Raw genomic sequence first — 18,419 nt, 5'->3', positions numbered from 1 at the left:
GTTTGCCTTTTCGAGTGAAGAGCTGGGATTTTGCAACACATCAGGTTTGTTTGACTGTGATGTCATTTTTAAGAAGGAATTGCATTAGGCGAAAACTTTTCTTTGGGAGTGTCTAAAAACAATAAAAGAAGCTGAGAAAAAATTAGAAACATGGCACACCTTTGTACTCAAAGAAATGTTTGTCATAGTCACTGTCAGCCTGGCACCTCTTGAAGGTTATGCTGCACTCAAAAAGCTGTAAGGAGTTTTAGGCATTCAAGCTGTGATTGTAACTTACAATGCAACTGTTCTTTCCCCCTGGCAGCTGTCTCTGAATTGGCTAAGAAGTATAGACAAGATACGTATATAGCTGCACATTATGCCTACTTGACATTAATTGTTACATGTACGGGCTTTTAAAGTTAGGTTTAGGGCAAGGTTGTGCTAATAATAATAATAATAAAAATGAAGAAAAACACACTCTCCCTGGTCTCTGAAACATTAATTAAGGATTAATCATCCATTTATTATTGTCACATAGGTTATGCATATGGTTCAAATAGATCTGCAGTTGAAAATTTATGAGCAAATTCTCATCCTGGGTCAAAATTAACCTGGACCATATGCAGGCATCAAATATGAACACTATGTAAGGGTTATAACGGTGTTGTGTTTTCATCTTCATGTAAACGATTCTGCAGTCATACAATGATGTCACAAGCTGTTAACATGAGCATTTTTCCATGCCTTAAAGCTAATCAAGATAATAATCATCACATCATTTGTCAGTCTTGTTATTATTAATCTGCTGAGCAACATGAAAAGTTGGAAATCAATGAATAACCCCCCGCCCCCAATGTAAACTCCTGAAAGGAAGGTTTTGGGAGCCTCTTGAACCGACTGATCATCTCAAGATCTACTTTAGCACGGCAAAGAAGTTTCTGCTTTGCCTGTAATGCTATGCTAAATGCCTTTCACTGGTAAAGTACTTTTAAAGCTTAACAGTCCAAAGTGCTTTAGAGTGTGTTTCTCATTCAACCTTTTACGCCCACACACTGTCACAAAGCAGTAATGGCTGCAGAGCTTTCAGGGGGTCCACCATCTTACCCAAGGTCATCTTAGGATGTGGAGGGGACTAAATTACCAGTGCTTTGTTTACTGGACCCTGTAGCATCTGAACCACAGTCGGTAACATTTTCCACACTATGTATAGTGAAGTCTTCTCTGTTTATTGAATTCTTGTATCCAGTGGTATCAGGAAGAATATTGTTACATGACTTTCATTGGGGTTTTACGCTTCATTAATTGCTCTCTTAATAGGATTAGGCTTTATTCAGCATTCATTTACCTATCAATCAGTGAAAACCAACTCAACCAGTCAGTGGTCATGTCTGTTGCATAAAAGTGAGTGGGCATCCACTCCCTTCCGGTTCACATATTCCTCGAAGCAGGCATCCCACATGTGCCATCAGGTAGGTCAAAGGTTTTCATATCATGCCACTTTGCTGAAGGATGGGTTTTTGTCATGTGTCAAAGCAGAAAATGTCATCTTTTTTATTGTGCATTCATCTTTATATAAAGAATTCTTTACTTTACTGGAACAGCTAATCACGTTAAATATAACGGGGTACAGAGTTTGTAACTTTAACTGTCGAAAACAAACAAAAAGTCCAAAAACATTCGTCCAGCTTTCTCCTCTTATCCAATTCATGGTCACGAGGGTGTCAGCTGCCATAGAGCAAGAGGGCTGTCGCAGGGTCAACAACACAGACAACCATTCAAACTTCTACTTAACTTATTCATTTTCCATATGTTAAAAAACAATGAACTTTTTAACATAATTAAGATGAGAAATACTGAAGAGAACAAGAAACTAGCCCAGTTTCTCAAACTGTCATATTTTCCAATAGTGGAAAATTTTTTAAGTGGATGCTTGATTTCACCTGCTCTGACGTTGGCTTCTGGTTAAACATTTGACATGATTGATGCTAGTGCAGCAGGGAGGTGTGTTCTCACTGTCTTACCGAGGATTAACCTGTTTTGTGTGAAAGTGGGAGAGGCACAGGTGAAAATTTGTTACTAAATAAAATAGTTGAAACAGGAGACAATGTCAGTTTTTGCATAACTTATCCGATATAGTTCATACCAAGAGTGACAAGAAAATTTTATTTTCTCTCGTAATATTTAAAAGGCTGCTTGTGCCATGCCTAAATAATTTCTGTTGTTGCTTCAGCGTCTGGAGAAATATCTGGCCCGACTGCTCCATGTGCAACAGAAAGGCGTGTCCCCTGAGTCTTAGCCAAGTATTTAAAGCAGCTCTGAAGTTGGAGCTTGTTTAAGAAAGAGAAAGGCACATCGAAGACAAGGTTTCTCCCTCCAGACTGCATTTCTTTCACATTTCTTCTCAAACTGAACTGAGTGAGTTTGAACTCTATACTTGCTATGTAGCTCAGACAGATTTACACTTTGTGTTCCTAACAATGTTTACTGTATTTAGCTCACATTCATTCAATTGTTCTTCTAAACATTAGTTTTTTCAACCAAATAATTCATTAATAGGGAAAAGGAGTATGGCTCAAACGCAGTTACGTATTGCTACCTCAGTTGCCATGTCAGGATTGTGTATTAATGAAAAAATAATGAAAAGGTTCATTGACATTTCTATTTCCTGCGAAATTAGCTCTTGCTGTCAATCAATTTTTTACATTATTGTATTTTTCTTCACAGGGAATTCCTCAAAAAATATCTGTATGCTGTACATATTAGATATGATTCACAGTAGCACCTTAATAGCTATTAGATTTGCCAAATTACGCATAACAGTTCAATAAATACAGTGATCATTTCCTGTCAGTTTAATTGTAATGCGAAATAGATATCAGAACTTCTCCTTGTGTTTCAAAACAAACGGTCCTGTGGTCAAAGAGGTCATGAGTGCAGCTGTGGATGCTTACTGCTCAGCACCCTCCTGAAGGAAAATACCCAGCTTTAATGAATAACACTCGGGTCTTTTACATCAACTGCTAAAGTCATGAGGGTAAACTAAGAATCTGACATTTGACTATCATTGTATAAATGCCAGTTTCAGTTGCTCATTGGTTCAGTCATCTAAGATGTGCCACTGCCAGCCAGAGAAAATATGCTCTGATTAGTTAGAGTGTAAAACAGCAGCTGAAGAAGTAATGACAATCGGCTGTCTCCTTCTCACTGATGGGCACCTTCATGAAAGTTCCCCTTATCTCAAAATTTTACATTTGACATATTATTTAATATAACATCATCCTGCAAGCAAACTAACAGGAGCTATGTCTATTCTGTGTGTTTGCCTGGGCTACTGCCCTCTAACCAGATAAACATCCAAATGGATTTACTTCCAAAAACCAAGTTAAGCATATCTTATATGTTGTTGTGCCGCTGCGTGATTAACTAAATTTTGCAGAACAATAGTCTAGTTCATCACAAAAATCTGGATATGAAGTTCATAAAAGGTTTCTGGGGCTCTTTCTTTGTTATTATCCTTAAATTTCTAGTTTTGAGAATATGTGTTGTTTTCTGAAAGAAAGGAACGTATAGACAATGAGTACATTCATCCATTCACCCATCCATTCTCTTCTGCTTATCCTTATCAGGGCCACGGGCAGGCTGTAATCTATCCCAGCTATTATAGAGCGAGTCTATCGAGAGTAATTAGTAAGTGCTGTCATCTAGAATATAGATTTTGTCTGGTCCATTGTACCCACTGTGGGCCAATCTCGATGGATAACTTTTATCGTATTCAATTCTTTTGTTTTCAACAAATATATGCAAAGCTATTGACATTTACGTTAGCTCCTGCTATTCAGTGCAGGAGGATTTTCTGCAATTATTTTAGGTTATTTGCATGCTTATTTTTAGATAACTTTATAACTTTGTAAATGTGTCGATATTCTTTTTTTTTTTTTACTAGAAATGATGACTTGAATGGATGACCCATCTTGAATTAACTTATAACAATTTCAGACATTTTAAAAAGAAGTAGCGTTTTAGCAAACCTTTCAGTACATGCTGTTAAAATGCTCTGTAGGCAAAAAGGATCTTCAGTTTCTCTAAACAAGAATGAAAACAGTTTGTTTTTATATGTTTGTACTTATTTAGTTAAAAAATTAGTTCAACAGCTGAAGCTTTACATTGTTTGTGTCAAATTAAACTCTTTAAACAGAGAAAATATCAGTAGAATACAAGTCTGCTAAAACTGTAATGGCACAACATTGTAGGTATTCTGGTTACTTCTCTTGAACCTTGATTGAACAAATTGATTTGTCGTATTGACTGTAGAAAAAGGGGGGGGGGGAAACCACTGTATCTTTAATAAATGTAGCTGTGTGGAGTACAATATATATACACATACATATATTTTTAAAAATGTTTTGTTGCTAGGCAATAAATCAGTTTCTGTGTGTGTAGATACATGTGTGTCTTTGTTTCTACATTGTTTTGTTAAGCAGTTTTTAGTTGGCTGTCTGCCAGCAGTAAATATGACGCCCAGTTCCTACCTGGGTGGAGGTGTTTCGTCACCAATGCTGAGGCTGCTTGCAATTTATTTTAACCCCTCAGATTCTCGACATATGAATAAGAACCGAACTCATTGTCAGTCTTATTATTGTTTGAACCTATTTGGTGAAAATGAAACAGTCGCTGATGTCGAGGAATGTAAAGTGTGGGTGTGAAAGGCTTTTAGAAGGTTTATAGTATTTCTTCGAAGGAAGAAAAATGTGCAAGATAAATCAGAGTGAAGTGAGCAAAGCACAGAGAGAGGGAGAGAAATGGTTGTGATGATTGTAGTTCACCTGAGAAATGTACCCTGTGTGTAATGTTTCTTCTTAAGAGGTGACAAACGACTGTGTTCTTTGAAATTTGCAATGACAAAATTCTTTGTCATTGCACAGCTGTGGATAAGAACATGTGCTCGGTTCCCCAGAGGACCACCCAAATGCTTTCACAGACTCATAAATCAGCTTCAGAGGATCAGCTACAGAAGTCTCCTGAGGGTAGCCTACTGCAGAGTCAAAACACCCCTCCTAAGTCTTGCCGGGGGGGGAATCATTCTTTGTGCATACAGAACTAATCTTTAGTTTAAAGATGTAGAGACAGACTAGGCTGTATCAAAACACACGTTTGAGTTTCTCCTTGAAAACAAATCAATGATTCATAAATGAAGGAACGAATATTCCTCACAGTTTTTGGTTCATAATGATGTGATAGCATCGTTAGCTCCTACAAATTTGTGGATGTAATTAAAAGCTCCCATTCCACCACATTTTCAAGGTTGGTGCTCCATTTCAGAATCAGAAAGGGTTTTATTGCCAAATGTTGAGCAGGTTTACAGCATTGGGAAATTGCTGCGGTACTTAGTGCAAAACATACTGTAAGACAACACTTAAATAAACATAAGTGATGATCAGTGCAAAAATGGAACAGATGCAGAGAACACAGTATAGAGTCATGTGTTTGTGGTGTGAACAGTCATATGGCTATTGTTCATGAGTCCAACAGCAGGAGGGAAGAAACTGTTCTTATGGTGAGAGGTTTTGGTCCAAATGGACCAGAGCCTTTTGCCTGAGGGGAGCAGGTCAAACAGACTGTGTCCAGGGTGAGAAGGGTCAGCTGTGATCCGAGCTGCACGCCGCAGTGTCCTGGAGGTGTACAGGTCCTGCAGAGATGGGAGTCTGCAGCCAATCACCTTCTCAGCATAGCGCACAACATGCTGCAGTCTCTGTTTGTCCCTGATAGTGGCTCCAGCGTACCACACGGTGATGGAGGAGGTGAGGATGGACTCGATGATTGCAGTGTAGAATTGCATCATCGTCCGTGTTGGCAGGTTGAATTTCTTCAGCTGCCTCAGGAAGTACATCCTCTGCTGGGCCTTCTTCATCATGGAGGTGATGGTGGGCTCCCACTTGAGGTCCTGGGTGATGGTGGTACCCAGGAAGTGGAATGAGTCCACAGTGGTGATGAGGGTGTCAGTCAGGATGATGGGGGGGAGTGGGGCTGTGTGCTTCCTGAAGTCCACAATAATCTCCACTCTTCTGGGCATTCAGCACCAGGTTGTTGTGGCTGCACCAGGACACCAGACGTTCAACCTCCCTCCTGTAGGCAGACTCATCCCCGTTGGAGATGAGTCCAATCTCTGTCCAATTTGACTCATAAAGAGGCGACCGTGGTCAGCAATACGCTCAGGTAGACTCTGGCATTTAAAAAATGTTCAGTCAGTATTAAGGGGGCCTGAGGTATGTTACAAAAATATCACGCACACTATGACATTATTACCAGCAGCATGAATTGTTGTTTCAAGGCAAGATAGATCATGGACGTTTTCATGTTGTTTACACCGAATGTTGCAGCAGAAATCCAGACATGTTTCTCCAGTTAATAGACATTCTTATGGATAATGGTAATGGATAATGAATATTCTCCATTTAAAAGCAGCCATTCAGTCGTTCAGATGGTTAGCTAAGATAAAGAAATTGTTGAAAGACTATCTGTAAGGAGTCAAGCAACACTGAAATCACTGACTATAACCAATCAACAGTAGAAATGGTTGCAGTTTAATATGAATAATATGTAATATTTATAATACTTTCTTGAGATTACCATACCATTACCATTTTCTTCTTTTTCCCCGCCCAGATGTTGCACTCTGGGAAATAATATGTTAGGGTAGAGTTTCACTGCAAGATTATGTTCCGGTTTTTTAAATTTATTTCAAAGGACTTAAATCAGCAATTTCTCACACTGAAGCAAAGACATGATGCATAGAAGCCATCAGTAATGAGCCTGCGAGCTTAGATCATAAGATACTGAAGCTTTGATGGATTAAAAATACTGCTGAACTTAGCTGATGAAAAGACCCTTCTTGTCTTTGTTCACAGTGACAATGGATTACCTTTTAGATCGCTTACTTGGTACCTTGATCATTTATGACCATTTTATGAACAGTTGTGAAAAGAAATATATGCATAGAAGCATTTGTAAAGGCTGGGATGTTAACTATTATTAATACCAAAGTCATTGATTATCTAATTGTTGTTCTTTATCATTTTTTTTTCTCCAGAATGCCTGCAGAGAGGCGATCAGCAAGAGGCAGATCTGCAGTAGGTCGCTTTCCATCTGTCACTTTTGGATTTGGGGAGGACACAGAGGCAGAAAAAGAAGAGCCAAAGGAAAACAATGTTAAAAAAGGAAATGCATGCAAGGAGTGGCTGCGTAAGGTCTGCCCATGCTGCTGTCCCAAGCATGATGATGGCATAGACACTGAGGTCACGCTGGTTGATGGGCCGGGTAAGGAGGACGGGGGAAACAGCGAGAAACCTGTGCCTGGCGACAAAGAGCTTGACGGTGATTAGAGAGACTCCATATAGCCACTGTTTACCCCCCCCCCCCCCAAAAAGGGAAGAAATGCCAACAATATGAAATACTTCAACGTGTCCTATGTTTTTTCTTTTCTTTTCTTCAGATGTCCTTCTCAAAGTGAAGTCAATAGACCTCCTGAAAAGCAAATCAGGGATGAATCGCACAGAGCATCACACTCATCTCTACCAAAGTGATAATTTAATCATCCGCAGGGGGCAGAGTTTCGAGATGTGGATAACCTTATCTCGACCTTTCAACCCCTCCTCCGATGAGCTTCATCTCGACCTTAAAACAGGTTTGTGAGAAGTGAATGGAGACTTTTATAAAAGTTATACATGTTATAGTGTTGTTTTGTTTTTTGGGGCAACAGAAAATTTCAAATTTGACTGAATTTCATCCAAGACTAGCCTGAAATATTTAGAGCCAGAGTATGAAACTGGATGGGAAGGATCCAAACTGGTCACAACATACTCACATGTTTTCCTGAAGTCTTGTGCAGAGCAGCACATGATACAGTGCATATAGTGGGGAGCCTGTTCTAATATAGTCTACTGTGAATAGGAATGAATGGAGCTAAATTGCTTTTTTCTTTTTTCTTTTTTCTACATGCACTTCCAGACAAAGCAGACCCATTTTTAATTGTTTGTAGTTACAGTATTGATTATATTCCTGAACTGAAATGAAACTCAATGAAATGCAGTGAAATTTTGTTTTCTTATTCTCCTGTGAAGTATTTCTTTTCTGCAATAGTTAAGCACCAAGATGCATCCATAAACCAGATGATATTATTTCTCAAATAATTACAGTAAAATAGGAGATCACTATCAGCAACAGCTTCCTGTGTTATCTGAAGTCAAGGCACGGTATTTAAATTTAAAAAATCCACTGGACAATTTTGTAAAGTTAAGTTAGCCCTAGACACCACAATAGTTGTTTGTTTCTTTTGCAGGCTCCAAACTTGTTCTCACAGCTGAAATTGGGCATTATAACATGGGAATGCATACATACTGACTTGTTTTTAGTGCCAATTTTAAGAAGTTGCTGGGGATTGCATCAAAGGTTTTGGACTGCAGGTCTTATAGGGCCCATTCATTCATTATAAATGGCTCTCCGGAGAGTAGAAGCTCTCTAATTTACAAAAAAAAGACATTTTTTTCTTTTATGCTCACATCTTGTACTGTGTTTTTTTGCTGATTGTGTGTTGAGGCTGCATAGATGTGTGAAATAGATACTTATAGATATATGGGAAGGCTGTGGATGAGAGAAGGGGATTTTTTAGTTCAGATTGCTATGGTAACAGTTGGGGTTGCTATGGTCCTGGGAGAGTGTTTTACAGATGCAGTCTTCAGTCCTGCTGATACTAGAGATCCCTTCTACTGAGAATTCACTGTCACTGCTGCCACTGCCAGCTGCATGAGCCTCGGACGCCACCTGTTTACCCAGTGTGCATGCCTGTCTCTACACACTGCTTGTGAGAATTGAATGCTGTCAGACAGGGAAAACCAATATAGATCTTACAATTACAGCTGTGTGTGATAGCAAGTTAGGGACACTTAAGTAGAATAATTACAGTGCTGCTGCTACAGAAAAGGTGGGCTCTATAATGCACTGTTTAATGAAAGGTTTTGTTTTGGTAAAGTGACAGAATAATAATGTATACATTTTAAATTCTAGATTTTGCATTTAGAGGGAAAAAAATATAGTTCTAACCTATTTTATCCATAATTTGAGACAAAAACAACAGCGACATTCAACGTGAACACTAATTTAAAAAGCCATCTGTAATACCAGCAATAAGCAGGAGAACAAAAGCAGCAGACAATGCCAGTTTTTATGCTTTTGAAAACCATAACACCGCTCTCCAGAATGGCACTGCATTACTAACTAAATTGCCCCCAGCTCTCTGTTTTCAGGCATGCTTACAGTACCCTATATTCAGTCTAAAGACTGTACTCTGAGACACATCAGACACACAGCACAAAAGCTAATCACAGCACAGCCTAAAACGACACACTGTTTTAAATAGTCAAGGATTTTTTTAGGCGAAAGAGAGTGACAGTTGACAGATGCTCTGACCTTTTGGTTCGGAAGCCCTGCAAAAAATTTTAAGGAGGTGATTCTTGTCACACCTGACAAAATGAAAGTGTCAGGCACAGTGAACTGCACGTTGACAGTTTTTTCTCCTCTGTTCTTTCCCCCTGTAAGGCAGAAAAAAGGCCTGGCAGTAAACAAGGGTTAATACACCCTGGAACTATCAAATCTCAATATTTCTAGGAATAGTTGTCTTTAGAATCTTTAGCCAGCAGCTGTTTACTGTTGCTTTGCAGAAATGCAGGCTGTGCGCAGCAGGAAACCATAAACTGAAGATACAAAACAAGAGTGTAAGAATGTCAAGTTGTGGCAGTTACTCATCAATTAGGAGTAAACTCTTTAACAATTATCATCAGACTTTTTGGGTTTTGCTCATTTGTACCCAGAAGTGTCTGAAAATGTCATGGCCATCTGCTAATTACAGTTCTTTTGTGCACTGGTATAATTTATGTCCCAATTATTGAGCAATAGCCACCGAAAACAGAAGGCTTCATCAACTGGTCTCCTTGAATATCTACAGCACTTATCATGCATATTTATCTGTTAGATTTAACAAGCTTGTCGAATTATAAAGGAGTCTTGCTCCTTTCCAAGGATATTTTTTCATTCTTGGACTCAGCTACAGAGGCCTTAGTAACTCTTTCTTGATTCTTAGTTTAAAATATCCTAATTTATCTTCTCATGAGTTATGTTGAACCCCAACATTTCATCCACTGTTTGGGAAAAAACAACAAAAAAAAAAGCTGTATTAACTTTTCTCCTTTCCCAGTAACATCCCTTTAAGTCAATTTTCTTCTGATTGGCAGCCTCATGAAAACAGAAGGTTTAGACAGCAGGTGGGAGGGGCTTATGTGTTCACACTCAGAGCTGTGCGCCTGAGAGTGTTATGTTTCTCTCCCTCTGTTTATCTCTTGCTCTCTTTTGTTTTTATAAAAGAAAATCATAAAGTCTTCCCTGAACCAGAGTTAGAGTCTCGAGTAGCTGTCACTGGGTTAGAGTCCCTCAGTGGTTATGTAAAGGTGTAGTCTTTGTCCATGTTAATGAACTTGCTATCTTTATCACTCGTGGTGGCTAGTGGTGCACAGCTGCTGCTTTCCCATCAGCCAGTAAGTCATTATGGTGTCCTGGCATCTCCTGTCTGTTTTTTCCCTCCCTCTTGGTCACTATAATGCAGAGGCAACTACTTTTTCCTTAACAATGGCCGTTTCATTCATTTTCCTCATGTCTTTGCGAGTCGCTTTCGAATCCTTTTGTCACACACAATCAGTGACCTGTCTATCCATGACTGAATCAGATAAACATCTCAGGGTGAAACTGGAGAAAAGCAAATCAGTTCTCTTAAAGCATTTGAAAACACAGTCAAGACAAGGTCACACCCACTGAGGGTAGAGAGTGATAGCCATGGAAAGCTGTTATTTTCCACAATCACTTTAGAAGGAGAGCTCCTTAATGTGGCAACAAATTGAACATTTCAGCTGTTTGTACTGTGGGAAATTGTGAGTTTATATATTATAGAAAACACTATTTTTTTGTTGTCTTTGAAGATCAAGCTTTCTTTTGATAATGATGAGGCCACACTAACTTCAAACGTCAAGATAGTGCAGTAACAGTGAAGCTGAAAACATGGAGACTTTTATAGTACAGCTGCGCTGAGATCAAATGCTGTCACGCAAGGTGTGTGTGTGTGTGTGTGTGTAGACAGCTTGTCAGGACAGAGCTTTCTGTGTTCCTTCTTTTTAGTTTCTGTTGTTCAAACATACTCTGGGAATACAGGTGTGGTTTTAATTGAGGGAAGTGATTCTTAAAAAAAAGCACAGTAACTGTTTGGGCATGTTATGAATAACAGCCAGTAACACTTTTTTTCTTTTCTTTTTCACCTACTAAGGTCCATTGGCAGTAGTGGCAAAGGGAACTCATGTAATCATCCCACTGGTGGCGAAGCTGGAGGATGATCGCTGGGAGGCTGCTGTTGTGAAACAGGAGGACAAAAAGATAAAACTGTTGGTGAATTCTCCAGCCACAGCCGTCATTGGCCGATATCAACTCACAGTGGAAACAAATAATCAAAATGGATCGGCCAGTTCCACACATGACCCTGCCAATGACATCTACATATTGTTTAACCCCTGGTGTCAAGGTAAATATGGACATCTCATGGTTAATTTATACTTCTGGAATGAATCTATGCAGAGCCTATAATGCAGCCTATGCAAGTGGCCAACCCTGCTACCAGTATTTATACCTGTGTGGGTTGTGGTGATGGTGATGTGCAGTTACATTTCTAAGTTGGGCCACGTCAGGCTATTGTGTAGGTTATAGTGTAAATTTCATGCAGAATTTGAATTGCATACTTGGAGTTTTTTGGAATAAAGTCCTCTGGCATAGTGTTAAATAAGAAAATCAAATTCTCATATTGAGAATGGCAAATAAAAAAAAATTATTAAATCACCTAGTGTATCATATTTGATACATACAGTTTCTTGTGAGTTTTTTGTGACTTCAGAATCATCAGTGTGATTTTTTTCCCCCTGAAAAATCTAAAGAAGTTACACAACAAGAAAAAAAAAAGCCAGATGTATCAAATACAACCCAAAATAAAAATCATATCTGGAAATTACATTTTTTTTTAAACAAATTTGTTTTTTGTTTAGGCTTTAAAGGGTTAGTTTTTGTTTGCAGTGTTGTTTGTGGTAGGCTGGTCACTTATGGTGCTACTATCTTTTGTGCTAAATAGCAGTATCTTCCCACAGTTATCACTAAATATAACATGTTCAGGTTATGCTGCTAGCAAGAGTATTTTTCTAGCCAGCATCTCCCTCCTTCTGTTCAGCTTCATCTTCTTATGTTGTAGTGAGTCTATCTTTCCAAAAATACCACACTATTTCTCTGAAATAATGCCCTATACAAAGCAGTGACAGCCCCTAAAATGACAACTACTGAACCTCTCAAAAGTTCAGTACAAAAATTACAAGCGTCACCAGACGACAACAGACGTATGCCATCGTTTCCAAATAATATATGTGTAGGAGGTGCTCTTATACAACAAACACAGTATGGATATACCCTTGTCATCAGTTCAAAATAAATCTCCACAGACAGCCTTCAAGAATGACTCAGACAGTTTAATAAAAGACATCTAGGGTGGTAAAAATACCATGAAACTGTGATAGAAAAGAAACCAAATTTAGAAGATAAAGCCTACTTGTAGAGTCTATGCTTCAGAGTGACCTTGTGTTATTTCCAGTTAAAAATTTAGCCTTTCCTATTTTCTGTCAGATGACATTGTGTACATGGATTCTGAAGATGAAAGGCAAGAGTACATCCTAAATGACACTGGACGAATCTACTATGGCACAAAGGATCAAATTGGAGCGAGGACATGGAACTACGGACAGGTGAGGGTGCTCTGAATCTTAATGTTTAATGACCAAGCTTAGCGGTCGAAACTGACATGGTCTCCTCATGTTTTCCTTTCATTTGATATCAGTTTAATGACAGGATTCTGGCTGCTTGCCTCTTTGTCATGGAAAAGAGTGGAACTTCTCCATCTGGGTGGGGTGACCCAATTAATGTGGTGCGAATCATCTCAGCAATGGTGAGACGAGATCCCAACTAACAACGACATCACTGGACATACAACAAACAGTAAAATGTGTTAAACCGCATATGCCATATCATAGTCCCCTAAACGCAGGCAGTGGCTGAAAGCTGGAGTGGATACCAAGTGGCCAAATGGTGGCTGCACACTATGGATTAAATGCAAATGCAAAAAACAAATGTCCAGATTTGAATTAATAAACAGAAAACCTAGCTAACTTAAGGTATTTCGGGTATTGTCCTTAAAGTCAACCATGAAAACATGAAACACTTCCTTTATTTCTCAGGTAAACTCCCCTGATGACCAAGGTGTTTTGGAGGGAAACTGGTCAGGAGATTATTCAAATGGAACTTCTCCAACAGTGTGGAGTGGAAGTGTAGAAATCCTCGAGGAATACCACAAAAAGAATGGAACCCCTGTTAAATATGGCCAGTGCTGGGTGTTTGCTGGTGTAGTCACTACAGGTTAGACTTTTTTCAGCTAACAATAAATTTATTTGATCAAACTAAGTGGCTGATACGATATTAAACCCATTGTCTTCTTTTCAGTTTTACGGTGTTTAGGCATTCCCACCCGAACTGTGACCAACTTCAGCTCAGCACATGACACAGATGTTTCATTGACAACAGATGTGTACCTGGATGAGAACCTGGAGCCTATAGAGAACCTCAATGTGGACTCAATTTGGTATGTTCACCATATGTCACATTTACCTTGACTTACAAAGAAGGAGGTTAAGCGTTGCATGACTCTAGTGGCTTAATCTAAAGTTACTCCTCAGTGGTACAAGCAACCAGTATTTGGAAACAACTAAAAGATAAGTGGTATAGCCTAATAATTTAAGTCTGACGATACAAAGATGGCAACATCAGCACATGTGTCTTCATTTATACATTGGTATGTGGTTGATTTACTTTAAAATTGTTACAACAGGTTTTAAAAACTACCCACAGAAACCTCATAGTACTTGACAGATTTACGCAGAACTAAAATTTCCACAGCTGTTTTCACTATAACTTTACTTTACCAACCATAATTGTTTTCTGAAGGAACTTCCATGTGTGGAATGACTGCTGGATGGCTCGTAATGACTTACCTCCTGGCCACGGAGGATGGCAGGCTGTCGACGCCACGCCTCAAGAGACCAGCCAGGGCACCTACTGCTGTGGCCCTGCTTCTCTCGCCGCTGTGCGCTATGGTCAGGTCTACCTGAAACGTGACACAGCTTTTGTGTTTGCTGAGGTTTGTGAAATATTCTTCTTTACTGTGTTTTGGGAAGGTAGAAGACATTTATCATAGTAGATATGAAAACACTGTATACTGATAAGGATTCATATGGCACGCATTAAATATATGCACGACAGCTTCCTTTGTGGTGGGGACTTTATTTTCTAACCCCATCTCGCTCTCATGGCATGTCTCATTGATATCTCAGGTGAACAGTGATAAAATCTACTGGCAGAAGAATGCAGATGGGACCTTCACTCAAATATACAGTGAGAAAAAGATTGTGGGCATCTCCATCAGCACCAAAGCAGTTGGCTCTAATGAACGCAGTGATATCACCCACCTTTACAAACATCCTGAAGGTAGCATCAAACAAAAAAGCAGACACTTACTTAGACTTAAAGGAGATCACAAAATTTTTTAAAAAGGGCTATAACTGAGATATTATTGTTGGATAACTTATTCAATTATCTCAATATTTCTTGTCATTCTCAGGCTCAAATGAGGAACGCATTGCTGTGGAAACAGCATGTAGCTTTGGCTCCAAAGCAAAAGCTTATTCATCTCCTACAGCTCAGGATGTCTCTTTAGAAGTTACGCTAGATGGTGAAGGTCCTAAAATGGGAAAAGATGCAGAGCTGATGATCACGTTGAAAAACAGCAGTTCACAGCAACGCAGTGTCAGTCTGCACAGCCAGGTGTCAGTCATGTACTACACCGGTGTCCACAAAGCTACAGTCAGAACTGACACGACAGATATAGAAGTACTTCCCAATGAGGGTGAGTGGAGCATTTCATTTTGGATGACTTTTTTTCATCAGCAAGATCACAAGGCTTATCTCACAAGCAGAATAAATATTTTTTTTATTATTTATTGAAGTCTGGATCGTAGTCCTTTTTCCCTCCACCACCATCTCTATGGGCAAGGGCAGACACCTTTTTGAAGAAGCCAATTTCCACTGCGTGACTCCATAGTCTTAAACTTATGAAGAGGGGAAGCCTTTGGGCTCATCTCTGCCGTTACCACTGCATCACCACACAGACATGACACCGAAATATCTGACAATACACGGTCCATTCTTCTCCCACTTGTGAACAAATCCCTAGATTACTTGAATTCCTCCACTCCAGAGAGAAACTCAATCATTCCTAATCCACAGTTTGCAATCCAGTCTTTTCAAGCTGGCTTGAGACTTGGAGATGCTTTCTGCCCTCAGCGGTGCCCATACATTGTATCCATATATGTTATAAAAGGAATCAATGATGTCTAGGTGTAGCTTTCCTGTCAATCTTCACTGTATCTGTCCAATAAAGCCCAAAAAAGGCCAAAAAATATATATATTAAAAAAAAGATTAACTTGATATAATATTATGAAGCTAAATATGTTTGAAAACATCTGCTGACAATGGTTGCAGGTAAATTATTGTAAAAAATTATAATGTACTGGTGCCTAACATTACAATACCAAGTTCTGTCAAATTTTGGGATGACACAGTTGCATTCGCATTCATTGAGGGGATTAAGGAGGCAGAATACAGGAAACCAGTGAGTGACTTTGAGGGGTAGTGTGGGAGGTACCGACTGCGCCTGAATAATTACAAACTAAGGAGATGGTGCTGGATTTCTGGAGAAATCCCTTTTTTCCAACAGCCAGTCAACATAGGGTTGGCTGCCATGTCCTGTAGATAGTCATGTACTATAAGTATACAATAAACTTTACTACACTCTGAACACTAACTTTATCTACAGGAAAGGGCAGGCTAGGTTGTTGGGCTCTAGTTGGACACTGTGGAGGCAATGTTAGAACAGAGATCACTGTCCAGCTTTGAGTCAGTTGTGGACAATACCACCCACCTTCTGCATTCTGCCTTTGAACAGAGGAGGAGTACATTTGCCCAATAATTACTAATAATGGATTGCATTTATATAGCGCTTTTCAAGGCTTTACAATACCACTATTCAGGCAGACTGACAGAAGCGAGGCTGCCATATCGCGCCATCGGCCAACACTAGTAGGCGGTAGGGTAAAGTGGCTTGCCCAGGGACACAACGACCAGGACAGAGAGCCCAGGGATCGAACCGGCGACCTTCCGGTTACAGATGCGATTCCCAGCCACGGTCGCCCCAATACAATTTGATTTATTCTCCTCTTTTTATAGAGAGAATGATTTCTTTTATTCTGTTTGTGAGCAACCAGCCACTAATATATAATATATATATATATATAATATATATATATATTATATATATATATATATATATATATATATATCACTAATTATAAAGGCCATCTTCACTATTCTGTTGTCTACAGAAAAGGTTCTGGAGTGGGCCCTGGAATACAAAGACTACAAGGACAAACTGATAGATCAGGCTGCCCTGATGCTTACAGTATCAGGCAGGGTCACAGAAACACAGCAGATCCTTGCTACTCAGTTCAGTTTCCGACTCAGAACACCAGACCTCATCATTAAAGTAAGCCACATAGTTAATCAGGTGATTATTACAGGAAAGAAGATTAAGATATAAATCTATATCTAAAGTTGTTTTCTTTCCGTTTTTTGTCAAATAGCCACTGGGGAAGGCTGTGGTAGGAGAGAAGATGTCAGTAGAGATTTCATTTACTAATCCACTGCCACAAGTGCTGAAAGCAGTGATATTCCATGTGGAAGGACTTGGCCTTCTGACTGCTCGAATGATAAATTATGGGTAAGGAGGAATAATATACTTTATACTGTGTTTTTTTTAAATACCTTGTCTAGCTATCTCTTTTGTGATTGCTACTGTCATTTCCTGTCCTACCCTCAGAGATATTGGCAGCCACGCTTCTGTGTCTCTCACTGAGCAGTTCATCCCCACCCTTTCTGGAACGAGAAAATTACTAGTTTCACTGGACTGTAAGCAGCTCACGCAGGTTCATGGTGTGAGTGACATCACTGTGGAGGAGAAAAGCAACGCCCCTCTATAGTGATAATAGAGCCACTTTGAGGCTGAATGCTGACAGTTATTTCATTTATATAGGCACTGATTGTGTCTTTTTTTTCTGCTTTTTGCCTTCTATATGATAAGCCAGTATTTCTTTCACAAAGCACAGTACTGATTTATTTTTGCAGTAGAATATTGAAATTACTTATAACCATGCGTAACCATAAAATATTTGATAACATGGTGGCGTTTATGGGCTGTTACAGAGAATAGACTGTTTCTACAATAAGCAAACCAGTATTAAACTGCATAAAAATTTCTTTACATCTTAATGCTCAAACTCTTGCAACATACTTCTACAATACATTGAACAAGGCAGCATCTATAAAACCTCCTTGGAACATGTTTGCTCTTGCAAAGGTGTCCATGTGGAACCAGAAAGTTTTTATCATGACTTTTTATGAAATCTTATGTAAGCATTGTAAATGTCATCATTATGCTCTGACAGCCGATCAAGCACTATAGCTAGCACTGACATGTATTGATGTATTGAACTAAAGTGACAATTACTCACATTTCCTCATCTTGTATGCTTCTAGACTTGCAAAAAAAAAAGAAGCATTGAACATTATTCTAAACCAACCAGTGCAATAGAGACATAATCGACACACCACATAAGCACCTCACGTTTTCTTGGAATATGCAAAAAGTATGCATATGAAAGTATGTGGTTACTATGATTAGGAAACAGTCTGGGGACCCACAGTAGATGCTGAGGTTGGACCATCTGCTGGCTTTAATGGAAGAGATGTGCTTATGTAAAGACTGGCGTTATATTTATGTCTTTGATTCTATTTTTATATATATTTATTTTGTTTATTATGTGATGCCAAAAGAATCATTTAAATATCAAATCACTACTTAAATGCTATTATATTAATAAAATGCCACTTATTAAAATTATGTTTTATTCTGTGATTTATTGATTTTTAATGTCAGCGTGTGCCCATTGTTATGCAGCTGCTGTCAAAAGTTCTCTGTGTCTCTGCTAAGAATTTTTTTTTTTCAATGTTGCCAGTTGCCAGTGTTAAACTATTTAGCATGTGCTTGAATGTTGTTTGTTGGTGGCAAATAGGCTGGCTGGAGTATTTTTAAAAATCTACTGGGTTTTCCCCATACAACAGTCTCTAGAGTTTACAGAAAATTATA

At 39.0% G+C, this 18,419-nt stretch overlaps 1 protein-coding gene across 1 annotated transcript; it reads left to right on the top strand.

Annotated features, from left to right (window-relative positions):
* Positions 1–2,278: 2,278 nt before the first annotated feature.
* On the top strand, positions 2,279–18,170 carry LOC102293061 (protein-glutamine gamma-glutamyltransferase K). Its single transcript, XM_005923282.2, has 14 exons — positions 2,279–2,397; positions 7,070–7,353; positions 7,472–7,663; positions 11,345–11,596; positions 12,736–12,854; positions 12,947–13,054; positions 13,344–13,521; positions 13,606–13,744; positions 14,107–14,299; positions 14,493–14,646; positions 14,780–15,064; positions 16,600–16,760; positions 16,858–16,994; positions 17,094–18,170. The coding sequence occupies exons 2-14, from the start codon at positions 7,071–7,073 to the stop codon at positions 17,251–17,253; spliced, it is 2,361 nt and encodes a 786-aa protein (XP_005923344.1). The 5' UTR covers positions 2,279–2,397; position 7,070; the 3' UTR covers positions 17,254–18,170.
* Positions 18,171–18,419: the final 249 nt, after the last annotated feature.

This window comes from Haplochromis burtoni, unplaced genomic scaffold (assembly GCF_018398535.1).
Source record: "Haplochromis burtoni strain Fernald_Lab_line unplaced genomic scaffold, NCSU_Asbu1 Contig_65, whole genome shotgun sequence".
Lineage (NCBI taxonomy): Eukaryota > Metazoa > Chordata > Actinopteri > Cichliformes > Cichlidae > Haplochromis > Haplochromis burtoni.
This window is presented reverse-complemented; position numbering and strand designations above follow the sequence as displayed.

Excerpts from the sequence above, each read along its gene's own strand:
- LOC102293061 (XM_005923282.2), top strand. The coding sequence starts at position 7,071 with ATGCCTGCAGAGAGGCGATCAGCAAGAGGCAGATCTGCAGTAGGTCGC. Across the intron at positions 16,761-16,857 it reads CACCAGACCTCATCATTAAA|CCACTGGGGAAGGCTGTGGT; the intron begins GTAAGCCACATA and ends TTTGTCAAATAG. Across the intron at positions 16,995-17,093 it reads GCTCGAATGATAAATTATGG|AGATATTGGCAGCCACGCTT; the intron begins GTAAGGAGGAAT and ends TCCTACCCTCAG.